This window comes from Trematomus bernacchii, unplaced genomic scaffold, assembly GCF_902827165.1.
Source record: "Trematomus bernacchii unplaced genomic scaffold, fTreBer1.1, whole genome shotgun sequence".
In the NCBI taxonomy this organism is placed as follows: domain Eukaryota; kingdom Metazoa; phylum Chordata; class Actinopteri; order Perciformes; family Nototheniidae; genus Trematomus; species Trematomus bernacchii.
The window spans coordinates 1243374-1259857 of record NW_022987899.1 but is presented as its reverse complement, the minus strand read 5'-3'; the positions used below and the strand labels follow the sequence as shown (position 1 = coordinate 1259857).

Genomic DNA, 16484 nt, shown 5'->3' with positions numbered 1-16484 from the left:
CTGCCGCTGAAAAACATCCCCACAGCATGATGCTGCCACCACCATGCTTCACTGTAGGGATGGTGTTGTCCAGGTGATGAGCGGTGCCCGGTTTCCTCCAGACATGATGTTCGGCATTCAGGCCAAATTTGGTTTCATCAGACCAGACCATTTGGTTTCTCATGGTCTGAGAGCACTCTAGGTGCTCCATGGGGGCTTTCATGTGCCTTTGGCTTCCTTCTGGCCACTCCAAAAAGGCCTGATTGGTGGAGTGCTGCACAGATGGTTGTCCATCTGGAAGGTTCTCCCATCTCCACAGAGGAACACTGGACCTCTGTCAGAGTGACCATCGGGTTCTTGGTCACCTCTCTGACCAAGGCCCTTCTCCCCCATGTTCAGTTTGGGCGGCCAGCTCCAGGAAGAGCCCTGGTGGTTTCAAACATCTTCCATTTGCAAATAATGGAGACCACTGTGCTCGTTGGGAACTTCAATGCTGCAGACATTTTTCTGTACCCTTCCCCAGATCTGTGCCTTGATACAATCCTGTCTCTGAGGTCTACAGACAATTCCTTGGACCTCATGTACATGTGATATTTCATTGTATCATTTTTAACACATTTGCAAAAACTTCTTTAAAAACGTTTTCACTTTGTCAGTAATGGGTATTGTGTTTAGAATGTTGAGAAAAAAATTAATTTAATCCATTTTGAAATAAGGCTGTAAAATAACAAAATGTCAAAAACGTTAAGGGGTATGAATACTTTCCGGATGCACTGTACTTGATATCATGCTGGGTAGCTGAAACTATAATAATAAATACTACTCACTTCTTGCTTAACAAAAACACCATTATCTAAAGTTGCCAGAGAAATGTAGGGTAAAAAGTACTTTTCAGCACTTATAAAGTATTGAACTTTGCTCTAAAGAGAAATGAGACTGTAGTTATACTTGCATGTTTATTTATTTAATTTATTTCAGATTGTGATATCTCCATAGACAGTATCCTGACTGGCTGCATCACGGCCTGGTACGGCAGCTGCACCGCCCTCAATCGTAAGGCTTTACAGAGGGTGGTGAAAACTGCACAGAACATCACCAGGACGGAGCTGCCATCCATGGAGGACCTTTACTCCCAGCGGCTCAGGAAGAAATCCCTCCGGATTATAAAAGACCCCCATCACCCCAGCCACAAACTGTTCAGTCTGCTGCCGTCTGGCAGACGGTACCGCAGCATCCGGACTAAAACCACCAGATTCAGAGACAGTTTCATCCCACAGGCAATAAGACTGCTAAACACCTGAACTGTTGAAACAACATCCATAACATTCATCTGGCTGCTATATTATTTATCTAATATATCATTCCAATAACTGGTATTTAGACTCTTATTGTACTATTTCACTTTTTTAAACTATTTTTCTTTTTGTATTTACTTACACTATATTTTTTCTGTTTATCTGTTTTATTGTGTTGCACTGTTGGAGGAGCCTGTGACCTAATATTTTCATCGTCATAACTACACTGTAGCTATGTTCGTATGACAAATAAAAACCTTGAAACCTTGATTGGAAGTGCAGTGACATGTAATTATTAACAGGGGAAGACATTGTTATATTATCATCCAAACAGAGTTGTTAAACGTAATCACATAATGTCCCCTAATCACATATTTGTACTGTTTCTGTTTCTGATTTTATGTAAAGCGTTTGAGCACCAGGAAAAGCGCTATAAAAATTAAATGTATTATCATTTTAATTATTATAAAAACAAACACTAGAATGAATCAGCTAAGCATAGTATCCCCACACAAACACTGCTTCAGCCATCACAATGAGAGCGTTAGCGTCCACAGTGTACTTCCACACCGGGGCCTCGCTGATGTCCGGGAGCTTCTCCGAGGCCTCAGGTTGATCCTCTGGGGCCAGGGAGACCCCCCTACTACTGAAGGGACAACAAATACAAATTACAAAGAATACTAAACATACATGTTAACGATACATGGGCCATAGCAAGTGTGTGTGTGTGTGTGTGTGTGTGTGTGTGTGTGTGTGTGTGTGTGTGTGTGTGTGTGTGTGTGGTGTGTGTGTGTGTGTGTGTGTGTGTGTGGTGTGTGTGTGTGTGTGTGTGTGTGTGTGTGTGGTGTGTGTGTGTGTGTGTGTGTGTGTGTGTGTGTGTGTAATTATCTAGCATGGATAAGATGTTGTGGGGTAAAATATAAAAAAGATGATGAAGTACTACAAGTTATATGGTGTGTGTGCGAGTGTGTGTGCACGTGTGTGTGCACGTGTGTGTGTGTGTGTGTGTGTGTGTGTGTGTGTGTCTTACATTTGTCTGTCTTTGGAGAAGTGACTATTTCTTTCTCACTCTTCTCACTCTTCTCCCTTCCTCCTGTTGCTCCCAGTCCAAATCCTTTCCCCTCCTCTTTGGAGTGACGGAGGCTGAACATCAGACGATGGAGCTGAGAGGAAAAACACATTTCATAACACACAGAAACATGCATTACTTTGATGCATTAACGTGTTCTCAAAGCTGGTAAAGGTGCAGCTAGTTTGAATGACTTTGTATACTGCAGGGTAGCTTGTGAATTTACTCCAGGTGGAACTAAAGTCTGATTTAACACTTGATTATATTTCACATCATCAAGTAGTGGAGTCAAAGTACACCATTTACCTCTGAACTGTAGTGGAGTAGAAGTACAAACTAGCAACAAATGGAAATACTCAAGTAAAGTACAAGTACCTCAAAATTGTACTTCAGTACTGTTCTTGAATAAATGTACTTAGTTACTTTACACCACTTTAACTTACAACAACTTTGTACTTTTGTTAAGTCACTTAAATGAAGGAACTAGCTTTAAAATATTAATAACATGTAAGACTTCGAGTTAAGGTTAAACTATCATCCGTATATATGTAACTTAGTGGATGTTCACATCGCAGGTGCTTTCCTTTTTAAAGTCTGTCAACACGTTTAGCTGTGTGGAAGACTCTCTGCAAAAATAAGATCAGTATCCGGCAGCAACAGAACATTGTTTAGAAATATAGAGAACAATGTAAAATAACAAAGGTCTGTTAGCACAGATGTAAACACAGAGATCTCCTGTTGAAACAAACTAAAGAAACACTTTCTGATGGACCTTACACAAGCCTGACATCTGAAGACAAACGAAGGATTTTATTTTGAAGCTGATTTCAGGAAGTGGTGCAACTAAATCTGTGAAACTTGAAAGACTTGAATGTGTATTTAATGGGAAGTATACGGAAATACCTTTATTCCCTCAGGACTCAACCAACACCCTCTGCTCTCAGGTCAGCCATTTTGTATTGTTTTTACATTTTTAAAGTGTTTTTTGTACCATTGTGTCGTATTGATTTTATACAATATTTGGTACCACTTTACAATAAGACTACCCTTATAAAGGATTTATAATTAGGTTATGAATTAGGTTGTAAACACTTTATTAATCATTAAGAACCATTTATAAACCAGATCTAACATAGTTTTCATACATCACCACAGGCTCACTATTTGGCAAGATGACTAAGCCTTATATTGGCTACTTAGCGAGAATCAACTCAGTGAACAACAGATACCAAGGATGCTGGCTGATGAAGAAGAGGAAGTAAGCTAGGTAGCCAATATAAGGCTTAGCAGTACAGATACATGCGGGCTCACTATTTGGCAAGCAACCGGTCACAGTTGCCCTGTTTACCTCATGTCTTATAAAAGCTTATTAATGATTTATAAAGTGTTCACAACCTAATTAATAAATGAATTACAAACTATTCGTAAACCCTTTATAAGGATTGTCTTATTGTAAAGTGGTACCCAATATTTGATGTGACACCTGATGTCCTAATTCAATTCGATTTACATACACTTAAAACTTCTTCCTTTGTAATAAAAAGGTTGATTTTGGTCTGAAGAACACATCCAAAAATACTCTTAATTCTAGCTTAAATAAAACATTTTGATTCCCATAATTTGTATATGTTTTATTAGGTTTTTTCTTTCTTGAGGGTTGGTTGACTTTAACATGAACGAAACTGAAATTAAGAAGCACTTTCTTATGGCGCGCTATGCATGGGGTCCCCTTGAGGGGGTTTCCCGACATGTCGTTGCAGTAAATGAAAGGGTGTTGTTTCATGTTGTCGTTGCTGTGGACCTTCTTAATCTACCTTCTTTGGGGGGCCCCTTCTGGTCCAAGCACTTGCCTGTCGGCAAACGGCGCGCTTTATACACTCACACATTCAATACATACATATGGCTTGGCTGTTTGTCTGTAGTCAATGCCTTGAACCTCGGCAAAAAAGGCATTAGAAGCATTAGAAAGTCAAGGTAAACTTGCGGTTAACTTGCGGTCTGCAATGAGTGTCACGCTTGCGCACACAAGTAAATATATATGCACGTTCATTCTCACTACGCGTCAGACACAAGACGCGCGTACATAATGATGTACATTAATTTATCAGAATCAGATTTTTCTTTTTTTTTTTAAATATATAATGGGACACAGGGTCCGGTCCGGATTGATTTGCAGTTCGGTCCGGATCTTTGAGAAGTTTGAGAAGCCCTGCCCTAGACTGTTTTATAATATAAGAGATGTCTGTTATTTTATTAAATCGGTTAGTTTAATCTGGGAGAAATTAAGGTGTGGCAGATCATATAAACACCCATCAGACCGGTTTGAAATAGGTCCTGTTTGAAATAGGAGCCATATTGTCAGGGCGGCCCCTCCCTACAGGCAGATCACACAGGCTCCAATCACAATCTTCGGGGGCGGGCCAGAAGATGAGAATCCAAGGACATCAGGGCAACCGCACAGCTCATTTACATAAAGCACATTCAAAGCAGAGCTAACAGGACCAACATAGGGCTACAATAAGTACAACAGGTTGATTTGTCAAGGAGGCTGTGGCTCAGTAGAATAGTGTGCTGATCTTCGGATCAGGGAGAGCTGGTTTGAGTCCCAGTACAGCATGTCGTTGTGTCCCTGGGCAAGACACTTCACCTCAAATTACTGGGGATTGACCACAGTTCTGAATGTATGTAGGTCGCTTCGGATAAAAGCGTCGAACAAATGACATGTAATGTAATGTTTGTTTCAACATCTGAACTGTCAGACTTCTCTTTAGTAATGTCACCGACCATATTCACAGTCATAATAACTGAGAGAAATTATAGAGAAACACTGTTGTCCATAATTCCCTCTTACATTTCTTTCAGGCTAACAACCAAAAATGGCTTCAGGTCCAAGTTCAGGTCTCACCATCGTCCTTCTGGGAAACTCAGGTGTTGGCAAAAGTGCTTCAGGAAACACCATCCTGGGACGAAAAGCATTTGTGTCAAAACGTTCCTTCACCTCAGTGACAAAAGAAGTCTCTAAAGAAACTGACAGCGTGTTTTGTAAACGGATCACAGTGGTTGACACTCCGGGAATATTAGGATCCGAGAAGGAGGTTACAACCTTGTGTCAAGATCTCCTGAAGTCCAAGGAACCTTGTTTGTTCCTGATAGTGGTTAAAATAGATCGATTCACTGATGAGCAGAAGAACGCTGTGGAGGCAGCGATCAGAGTCATTGGCGGTGAGGGGTTTGAGAACTGTCACCTGCTCTTCACATCAGGGGATGCCCTTAAGGACAAGCAGTTGGATGATTTCATCAATGACGATCCAGAGAGTCCTCTTCCAACACTTGTTGAAAGATTTAAAGGGAGATATCATGTGTTCAACAATAAAAATGGAAGACTGGAACAAGTCCGACATCTGCTGGAGAAGTCCGGTCACCTCAGTGACGGTGAGTAATGAAATAATGCAAAAATATTTTAGCTTCTTTTGAAGTGCTAAAACGTTTTGTTTCTTTCCTTTAGTGGTGTCCGATCCTCCTGGTGATCCGAGGAGGATGGTGCTGCTCGGTCTGCCTGGACAGGGAAAAAGTGCATCAGGAAACACCATCCTGGGATCCATTCAGTTTAAATCAGGCTGTGACTTTAGAGGAGTAAGTACAGAAGCTGTTTCTAAAACAGCCACAGTGGAGGGTCGTCAGGTCACAGTGGTGGACACTCCAGGATTCACTGATAAAGATCCTGAACACCTTTTCAGGGAGATCGTGATGTCAGTAGAAAAGGCTTATCCAGGGCCGCATGCCTTCATCATTGTGTTGAGAATAAACAGGATCTCTGAAGCAGAAATTATGTTGTTTGAGATGCTGCCAAAACTCTTTGGCAAAGGTGTTCGTAAACACATGATGGTCCTATTCACTCACGGGGATGGCCTGAAAGGCAAGTCCATTAAGAATTTGATTAAGGCTGAGAGATCTGTGTCTGACCTAGTAACCATGTGTGCAGGTAGATACAGTGTGTTTGACAACACAAAGAGAGGAAACAGGGTGCAGGTTAAACATCTTCTGGATAAAATGGATAAGATGGTAACAGCCAATAACGGAAAGCACTTCATCTCCGAGAGGTCCACACGGGTTCAAATGCTATCAGGAGGGTCCGAAAGAGTCAGCGAAACGACAACTACTCAGTTTTGGCTGGACCTCTTTAAATGGTTCATGGAGTGGCTCTTAAAATTACTTGCGGTTTATAATGGAATGCCAATGCTTGCAGCTATGAGACAGTTGTAGTCAATTGTGGATGGTGGTAATGGAGAGGCTGCAGGCTCAGTAGCAGTGTGGGATGAGGTTTCACCGCCTGTTTCATGAAAACAACATTTATACGACAAAAAGGTTTCACTTAATATATTTTAATTATGTACTTGATTTCTTCGTTATGATCAGAGAGAAGTTTTCCGTCAGTTCAGGAAGTAATATGTTATTGTACTTCACAGCAAGTGTTGAGTCGATCGGGTGAATGACTGTTGGGGGAATGAAAGGACAGACAAAGGTTCCTTCCATTTGAATTAGAAAACAAAACACTTTGCTTCAGGAGGGATGGTGCTTATGTTTTTCAAATGAAAATGAACAAGTCATGTATCAGGCTTCAAGTCACCACACTGAAAAAACTGATTCTGACCCCTTTTAGATGTTACATGTTTTAATCTAGCCTTTTTTAATAGATTTGAATGTGTTATAGCATCCTTCTTATCTTTTTTAATTAATCTTAACATATTTTGTCACTGTTTAAAACAAGTTCATTTCATTCATTTAAAAATAATTAGAAAAAATTATGTACCATTTAATTACCACATAATACTGTCCTGTCTGCGCATGTGCATACACAAGCAGACCGCCACTTTTCCCTCCATTTTCCATTCGGAATCGGAAGGACAGGACTGCCTGTGTATAGCTCCGCTGTCGTGAGGTGAACATTCTCCACGGCTCTCCGTTTTAAGTAAGTAGGCTAGCTAATTTATAGCATTGGGTGTATTATATTATACTTAAATAGGTAGCTTTTTGATAGATTAACATTAGCAAACGTTAACGTAGGCCTACAGCAGCTAGCTAACTGTTAGCCTAGCTTAGTTGTGTAGTAATGTTTAAGTAATTTAAATGAAGTGTAACATGCATCATTAACATTATAAGATAACTTAATACTGCTCTCAAGTTAAATACGTGTTAAATTCAATCTTTGTCTTGTTAGACTTTATTATTAGTTGTTGGCTAATACAAGTTGAATGTTAAACTGCCTGTTCCTATGGCTTTTTTTTTTTGTAGCTTCAACTTCCCCGCTGCCCAGCTTGTATACTGGCCATGCTGTCTTCCTGACCGACTGTAAGTATGTTTTATTTTATTCTTATCACTGTGGTAATATTAGGACACAACTAAACATATGAAATCACGTTGGTAAGGGTGCTTTTGGTAACGTTACTCTCTGGCGGCAAGGGGTTAATGTTACTGCGGCTAGTTCATATCTTGGTCTTATAAGCGCTTTCACACCGGACCGGAGTACTTTCCCCCCGAACTAGGGGGGAGGGGGGGTAGTCTTAGTTTCGCCAACACCGTATATAATATGCTATAAGACAAAATGCGTCTATGATGTATTTTCGATCTTTCCAATCCAGACGAGAGATCTTTCTCTCCCCCGTGCCCCGTCTGTGTGCGAGGGGGCGGGGCAGTTTACACACAGGCGGCTGCTACATGCATTCAACACACGGCGGAGAGAGAACTAAGCGCTCCGAGGTGTGTTTAAATGTTACCCGTCTTGAGGTGGACTCTTTGCCAAAAGTGAGAAATAATTGATAGGTTTTGGCTATGGAATAGAATATTGTAACGACCCGGTATAGGGTGCTGTGTGGGTCACTCAAGCATCCCCCGGCTCTCTGCCAATCACAGAGCGGCACAGTAATGCTGGTCGGCGTGCGGGCCTGTGGTTGTGTGTGTGTGTGTGTGTGTGTGTGTGTGTGTGTGTGTGTGTGTGTGTGTGTGTGTGTGTGTGTGTGTGTGTGTGTGTGTGTGTGTGTGTGTGTGTGTGTGTGTGTGTGTGTGTGTGTGTGTGTGTGTGTGTGTGTGTGTGTGTGTGTGTGGTGTGTGTGTGTGTGTGTGTGTGTGTGTGTGTGTGTGTGTGTGTGTGTGTGTGTGTGTGTGTGTGTGTGTGTGTGTGTGGCCTGTTTCCGACTCCTATTGTGGAACGTTACAATATAATCATTTAATGTCATTATACATGTACAATGAAAGAAAAGCTTCTCCCTTTTTAAAAGGTGCCATCAAGTGCAATAACAGTTTAGCATGTAAGGGTGGTAACACAGGCAATTTGTCTAAACATTTAGCAAAAGTGCACCACATCCAGTAATATTTAGGCTCTATTTAAAAAGAAAAACGTAACATTGTTTGTCACAAAGAATTTTGTAGGATTTTGAGTCATTGGCCTAACACAAGTTAGTAATCATTAGCAATCAATTACCTTTTTTCATTTACCATTATTATTTTTAATTTCTGCTCATCTTTATTTTTATTGCAGGTTTTTCTATCTGATGTTGGTGTGATGTAGAACAGAACCTTACTCTTTGGGGACCTCATGTTGTTTTGGTAAGTCAATTTATCAAACAAATTCCTTACTCTTCAAGTTTTGAGCAAACTATTAGGATTTTCGTTTAGTTCACTCTGCTTAGAGATCCAAATTATTTGTAGATCACCATGACCCAAAGGTGACTGTGAAACACCATCACTAATGTTTGATTCCCCCCCCCCCCTTTTCTCTCTTTGGTGTTTGTCTAGTTTATGTGGCAGTGTAAAGACTGTGGCGCTGAAGTGTCTAAGCGATCACAAATTCTCAAACATTACAGACTAAAACATAGTCATTTTGGGCGTGGCCATCATATTAAGTGTATATATCCTGATTGTCCATGCATTTTTAAGGCTTGGAATACTCTTTTGGTACACTTGTCAAGGAATCACACCAATACCTCAAAGCCCTCTGCTGACATATTTACTACATTTTCCTGTCATCTATGTGGCTGTAGTGAACTCGGAACAGAACGTGATTATTTTGTGCACATAAGCCATCATCTGAGAAACAATGAGACAGTCACTTGTATGTTTAAAGGCTGTGCATACAAATCCAACATATACAGCACCTTCAAGTCACACAAAAGATGGAAGCACAGCTTGCATTCATTGGTAGATTTTAAGGACGGTGTTGTACAAGGAACTTGTGTAGGTGAAACTGGAGAGCCTGGTGTTTCAAACAATGAGGACATTTGCGATGAAAGTCAGTTTGATGATGTTGATTTAGATATGTCGAAGGATCAGCCAGAAATAGAGCAAAAAATTGCGGCAGTGTTATTAAAGCTGGAAAATATTTTTCATGTGCCAAGTGCTGCAGTTGATGAATTGCTGGAAGAATTTCAATATTTGTTGAGCACAGCATCTTTGTGTAGTACAAGAAATGTGATCCATGACACACTAAATAGTTACAATCTACAAGTTGACCAGTCGGTCATTGAAGAACTTGCATCTGCTCTGTGTACATCTAATCCTGTGTACAAGGCTATTGGTAAAGGTTGTCCTTTGGCAACATCCTTTAAACGCAAGCAATACTATAAACACAATTTTAAAGTTGTGGAACCCATAGAATATATCTTGGATGAGAAAGATAAAAGAACGCTACAGTATGTTCCACTATTAAAGTTTTTGCAGCAGCTTTTCACTGATGGTCACATTCTTAACAAAGCATTAGACAGTCAACTCATATCAGAGGATAGAGGAGAAGAAGTGGTATACAAGTCTTTTCGAGATGGTTTGTTTTTCAAGGATAACCATTTTTTGTCAGGAGGTGAATTGCGAGTGTTACTGAATTTGTATGTCGATGACTTTGAGATTTGTAATCCGCTTGGCACATCTCGTAAAAAGCACAAGATCTGTGGCGTTTATTGGACTCTCAGCAATTTACCACCAGGTTGCCATTCTTCGTTATCTTCTATTTATTTGGCCTTACTCTGCAGGTCTGACGATGTGCGAACATATGGCTATGAAAGGGTCCTAGAGCCCTTGTTGAGGGATCTTGTCATTTTGGAAAGTCAAGGTATTTTTATTGCACAGCTTGGAGATTGTGTTAAGGGCACAATACAGTGTGTCATAGCTGACAATTTGGGAGCACATGGAGTAGCTGGATTTCTTGAGAGTTTTTCAGGTGGGTACATTTGCCGTTTTTGTGTGGCACAAAAGTCTGAAATTCAGGAGAGGGAAGTGAGTTCAGCTGCATTTACTCTCCGAAGCAAGGAGATGCATGAAACGCATGTCAGATCAGCACAGGAAAATCAAAAACATTGTTATGGTGTTAAAAGAAGTTGTGTTTTCTCTGCACATCTTTCTCATTTCAATGTCTGTACTGGCTACCCTCCAGATATTGCACATGACATCTTTGAAGGCATATTACCAGTCGAGTTGGCACACTGCCTCAATTTGTTCATTTCCAAAAGATATTTCACCCTTGAAAATCTCAATGAGTCCATTAAGAAATTCCCTTACAAGTGGACAGACAAGAGTAACCGTCCTCATGCTATTCCCAGGGCATTCACGGTGAAGAAAACTATTGGAGGAAATGCTCACGAAAATTGGAGTCTTTTGCGATTGCTTCCATTTTTGGTTGGACAGTTGGTGCCCCCAGATGAGCCAGCCTGGCAGGTCGTTTTGGACCTTAAAGATATCGTCGAACTAGTTGTTGCACCAGTGCACACGACACAATCCATTGCTTTCCTTGAAGCCAAGATTTGTGACCATAGACATAGGTTACAAGAGGTGTTTCCGGGTATAAAGATCTTGCCCAAACATCATTTTGTGGAACATTATCCACAGATGATCCGGTCTTTTGGCCCACTAGTTGGGATGTGGACAATGAGGTTTGAGGCGAAACACAGTTTTTTTAAGCAGGTAGTCCGCCACACACGCTGCTTTAAAAACATACTCTTGTCCCTGGCGGTGAAGCATCAGTTCATGATGGCATATCATTTGGAGTCAGCCACAACCGAAAAGTCTAGCCTGACTGTCTCAGCTGTTTCAACGGTCTCTGTTGATATTTTGCATCAGGATGTACAGAAGGTCCTACAGCTGAGAGACCCTGATATTGCTCACATTCAGCTCACAAAGAATGCATCTGTTAATGGAGTGAACTACAGGGAGGGTATGGTTATTGCTCATGGCTCTGCTGGTGGCTTGCCAGAGTTTGCAGAAGTTATCCAGATGGTTGTTGTGGAACAGAGCTTGAGCTTTATTGTTAAAGAGCTGAGTGCTTGGTATAGGGAGCATTTTAGGGCATTTGAGTTATGTCCCACGTCACAAGTCTCTCTCATTCAACTTGGCGCCTTGGTAGACCAGTACCCCTTGGCAGATTACAGGATTGGAGGACGGCGAATGGTGACACTTAAACGATTCATACACATAAAAGGTTAGGACAGTCATTTGTGTTGTGTTCATGTGTTGCATGAGTTGACATTAAGACACTAAATATGGTAACAAGAGGGTTGCTTTACAGGAGGATTCATTTCGTTTTTAGTCAAATTGAAACTATAATCCTTGTGGGAATTTTTTTATGGAAGGTATCCAGTCCTCTGACGTCTTCCTTAGCTAAATTACCCTCATGTTGCCATGTATTATAGAAATGTGCATGTTAATTAAACTTACCTACTCTAACTTTGTTCATAATAAAAGTGTATACTTAAGTAACAACATTGTCAAATATTTATTTAACAACATGTTGTTTTGTGTCTTTTAACAATTAGATTGAAGAATGGCACGACATCTGAAGTTGAGGGTCATTGTGGACACGGATGACTGTAGAAGACTTGATCTCCATTCAGGAATGCCAAAAACTCTGACAGTTACACGATACAATTTGCCAAGCATTTGGAATTGAAAGAGACTTTCGTATTCAGTTCATGGATCCTGACTTCAATAATGATTTCATGAATGTTACATCAGTACAAGACATACAGGACCGAAGTACGATCAAGGTGGTGTACATACTTGATGATGTGGGTTCGAGTCCATCTTCTTCAGTGCAGAATGCTCCCAGCACTCCTGGATCATCTGGAGCACCAGTAAGCAGGCAAACATCTTCCAGTGTGTCGTCATTATCCTCAACAAACTCGGATAGCACCATTATTCTGCCACGTACAGACACTGAACTGAGAACACGTGCATGGCCACGCAAATTCCCCATTCCTCTCTTTCCATACAATGTAGAGGTGCAGCTTCGACGTGGAAATGAGAGCTTCAGAGAAACTGGCACTCGACTGCAGATCACACCAGGGCTGAAATCGGACATCTTGGAGAAGCTAGCCGAGGACATTTTCCAGTATACGGCATATCCACAAAATCTCCAAATAGAGGAGGTAGCAGGGGCACTCGTCCAAAAATGTCCCTGTTTGAAAGAACCATCTGCCACTGGTTACTATGGCTGGATGATTAGCCTAAAATATAAAATGGCTAATTACAGGACAAAGATGCGAAACCTTGGCTGTCCAGAAGTGACTGTAAATGCTTTGAAAAACAAATCAAGTGATGAATGCATCCCAGCCAAAAATGTAAAGAAACCTAAAAAGGCTGAAGTCAACTATTGTCCTTCACACCCTGCTGGCGAAACAGATGAAAGCCTAGAAAATCTGAGACTTGAACTATTGAATGATGTCAGACAAAGAAGCAATGCACCGTGTGTAAAACAGAAGATGTCCAAAACATTCTCCTACAGAAGAAAAGAGGTGGTGCAGGGAAATCTATCTGCTGGAGAGTTCAAAGCCAGGTGGCCTGCACTTTTCCATATTGATGAGGTAAGTTATATATTTCACATGGTGAATGTATGGTGAAATGTCTATTTATCGTACACATTGAGCTGATACAGAGCAACATGATCATACATTTGAAATGGTGTTTCTGTCCATCTGATAAGTCCAATATTCACTATCTTTTAGCTCTGTTTTTGCTCTCCACCAACTCCTTAGTAAAGTATTTGGCTCTTTAGCTGCTCAATGTTCCGCTTTCCTCACCATCTATTCTCTAACTGTATCTGTCTGCTGTTTGATTGTCTGAAGAAAACAGCTGCTGCTGGAATTGGGGTTTTCACTTTATACCTCAACATTTTACCCATTGTCAATTAAAAAAAGTGTTAGCAAGGTTTAAACAACCATACAGCTTACAGGTCTAGTTTTAATTCCTTGCAATTACCTTAGATTAATAGAAATACTTTGGTTAGAACACACTGTACACCAATACACATCTCATCAAGGACTTGGTTAAAGAGGTCAAAATGAGAATCTATCCTTTAATTATATAGTAGATACAAAATATCATTACACCAATGGCTGAATGTGCTCTTTGTCGTTTTGTTTTTGCATAACAGATACATGCTGAATTCCAGCGCATAACAACTATCCCACTTGAAACGGCCTTCATGGCGCAGTTGGACAGCCATCTACCTCAGCTGACATCTGTCTTCCAGAAGAAGGGAGGAGTTGTTGGCCAGAAACTAGCCAAACATCTGGCGATTTTGCAAAAGGTAAATGTGTGTATACACTGTTTTATACAAATTGTCATATACTCTGTGGAGCAATTTTATGAAATGTACCTGTCTAGTACCGTATAGAGCCCCATTTGCCTAACAACAGCCTGGATTACTTGCCAGGTGCAAGAATGCAAGACACTTTTCTAAGGAAATCTGATCTTAATAATGCAATAGTGGCATACTGGTTAGAGAAGCAGGCTTGTGACTGTAAAGGTGCAAGTTCAATCCCCAGGTGGGGAAAGTGAAAAAGCAGAACCTGCCTTGAGCAAGTCACTTAATCCTCAGTGGCCAACAGATCAGACTGTGTTTGTACTTGGCAGATTCCAGGTGTGAACTGTGAAGAACAGAGCATTGCTCTTGGTGAAAAGTCCCTGGATGAGTAGAATTAGTAAACAGTGCTATCGCCCCAACACATTCAGACCTCTGACATTGTAATACATTTAAGTCACAATTCTTTAACATACTTTAGGTCAGTCCATTTACATGTATAATGAAGTCATTGCAATATTGTTATTATTGATGTATTTAGAAATATTTTAATTGTAATTTTTTTACACAGGCAACAAGTGATGTTAACCTTAAAAGGGAAGCAATCCTCAAGGCACTTTGCATCCACCTTGGTGAGGATGATGGACATCTCATTCGGGAGTATATGGTGAGTCATTGTAATTGCATTTGCCAGTCACATGTAGTGTTTTAAGATCCTAGTGTCAGGCATCAATTTTAGATAATTATTTTTTACCTTATAAGAAGCATGAAGGTTGAGCATATTTATATGTATGAATGTTGATATTCATCAACAGACTAAAGCATTTCAAACCATCACCTTGTTTCTTTATACGATGAGGTTGGCTTTATTCATTGTTTTTCTTATTGTCCAATGGAAAGACCATAATCAACAATGTCTTAGTCCACCTGTCAATCCTCTCTGACTTCTGACACTCATCACCAAGCTTATTGGGTCGTACGTAAATCTTTAAAAACACCTCACACATATTTAGTTTGATTCAGAAATATATACAGTATGACCAGCTTTGTTTTAAGGGATTAATAGGTATGTGAGCAATATTACAAAAAATGTATAAGATAAAGTATGTCATTAAAATTACATATATTGAATGAATACATGTTTTTTCTTTAAATATACAGGACATCGGAGGAGATGACATCACCAGAGACCTGCAGAAATCTACCATGGGCGTATACGTCATCAACAAGGATGGTGGAGAACCTGGACATTATGACGACGTTGGGATTTTTGTTGAAGGACTAATCATTCTGGACAACATTGGATCTGTAGCCCGAGCTTGTGCCATCATGCTGGGAGTCATCTATACACTGAACATGGCTTACCCCAAAGAGCTAAGGTACTACTATGAATTCATTCAGAAAGTGCTCTTGCAAATGGATGGTGAAAGGCTTTCCCCCAAAGTCCTTGGACTGAAGAACAAGATACATGCTGGACTGTAGGATTTCTTCAGCCGCTCTTGTGAACCGATGCCACTAAAGCATTACAAAAACACCAGTCAAACCTCAAAGGTTGGGAGAAGAATGTGGAAATGTTGATGGACTTAGAAGACATGTATTACATGTATTAATGTGTAGGTTATATTCTCCTCAGCTGTGTAAGTCACATGCTTCATGTTACGTCAGGATTTATTCTCTGTCTGTTTCCACTGCACTTTGTTGCATTTCGTTTTTATCGAAACGGCAACTTTTTCTACCTTAGCCAAGCGTAAAACATTTTATTTTTTATATTGGCAATTTACATCTAGTTCTGGAGAAGAATGGGAAAATATTACATGTATTAATGTGTAGGTTATATTCTCCTCAGCTGTGTAAGTCACATGCTTCATGTTACGTCAGGATTTATTCTCTGTCTGTTTCCACTGCACTTTGTTGCTGTCATGGCCTCCACCTCTGCCTAGTCTGTCTCTCCCCATGCGTGTGTGTGTCCACAATCCAATCACCTCTGCTATAAGACTCCGGCCCTGACTCCTCCACTTCGCCATATCGTAGACTCTGTAACCACAGTCAGTCACGTCTCCTGTGCCTGCAGCTTCAAGCCAGCCTGACTCCTATCCTGTCTCCAGACCACCTCCAACGTTGGACCCTGTCCCGCTCCTCCAGGCTCTTCTCCCTGCACTCTCCAACCTGGTCAGACCTCCGTTCCCTTGGACTCCGTCTAGCTTCCCTGGCTCAGACCCCCCTGCCCAGTAATATTCAATAAACGTTATTATTGTGTTTGAAACTCCTGCCTCCTGTCTCTGCTCAGCTCCTGGGTTCCCTGCTAGCCTTAACAGTGGCCAGATTGTACTGTTAAGGCTAACAGGGAACCCAGGAGCAGAGAGTTTCAAGCAAAATAATAACGTTTATTGAATATTACTGGGCAGTAGGCAGGGGGGGTCTGGGCCAGGGAAGCTAGACTGAGTCCAAGGGAGAGGGGAACGGAGGTCTGACCAAGTTGGAGAGTGCAGGGAGAAGAGCCTGGAGGAGCGGGACAGGGTCCAACGTTAGAGGTGGTCTGGAGACAGGATAGGAGTCAGGCTGGCTTGAAGCTGTGGTTACA

At 41.0% G+C, this 16484-nt stretch overlaps 2 protein-coding genes across 6 annotated transcripts; both read left to right on the top strand.

Annotated features, from left to right (window-relative positions):
- Positions 1–3238: 3238 nt before the first annotated feature.
- Positions 3239–6966, top strand: LOC117469995 (GTPase IMAP family member 8-like). Its single transcript, XM_034114503.1, has 3 exons — positions 3239–3287; positions 5206–5775; positions 5849–6966. The coding sequence occupies exons 2-3, from the start codon at positions 5220–5222 to the stop codon at positions 6604–6606; spliced, it is 1314 nt and encodes a 437-aa protein (XP_033970394.1). The 5' UTR covers positions 3239–3287; positions 5206–5219; the 3' UTR covers positions 6607–6966.
- A 16-nt stretch (positions 6967–6982) lies between these two features.
- On the top strand, positions 6983–16295 carry LOC117469992. Of its 5 annotated transcripts, none has more exons than XM_034114500.1 (7): positions 6983–7312; positions 7636–7692; positions 8879–8946; positions 12138–13184; positions 13754–13909; positions 14475–14570; positions 15065–16295. In XM_034114500.1, the coding sequence occupies exons 4-7, from the start codon at positions 12294–12296 to the stop codon at positions 15383–15385; spliced, it is 1464 nt and encodes a 487-aa protein (XP_033970391.1). In that variant the 5' UTR covers positions 6983–7312; positions 7636–7692; positions 8879–8946; positions 12138–12293; the 3' UTR covers positions 15386–16295. The 5 variants fall into 5 exon arrangements, 3 of the variants coding, with proteins under 3 accessions (XP_033970391.1, XP_033970390.1, XP_033970392.1); XM_034114499.1 differs by having other exon boundaries at positions 13754–13915; XM_034114501.1 differs by lacking the exons at positions 8879–8946; positions 12138–13184 and having other exon boundaries at positions 13754–13915.
- The last annotated feature ends 189 nt before the right edge of the window (positions 16296–16484 follow it).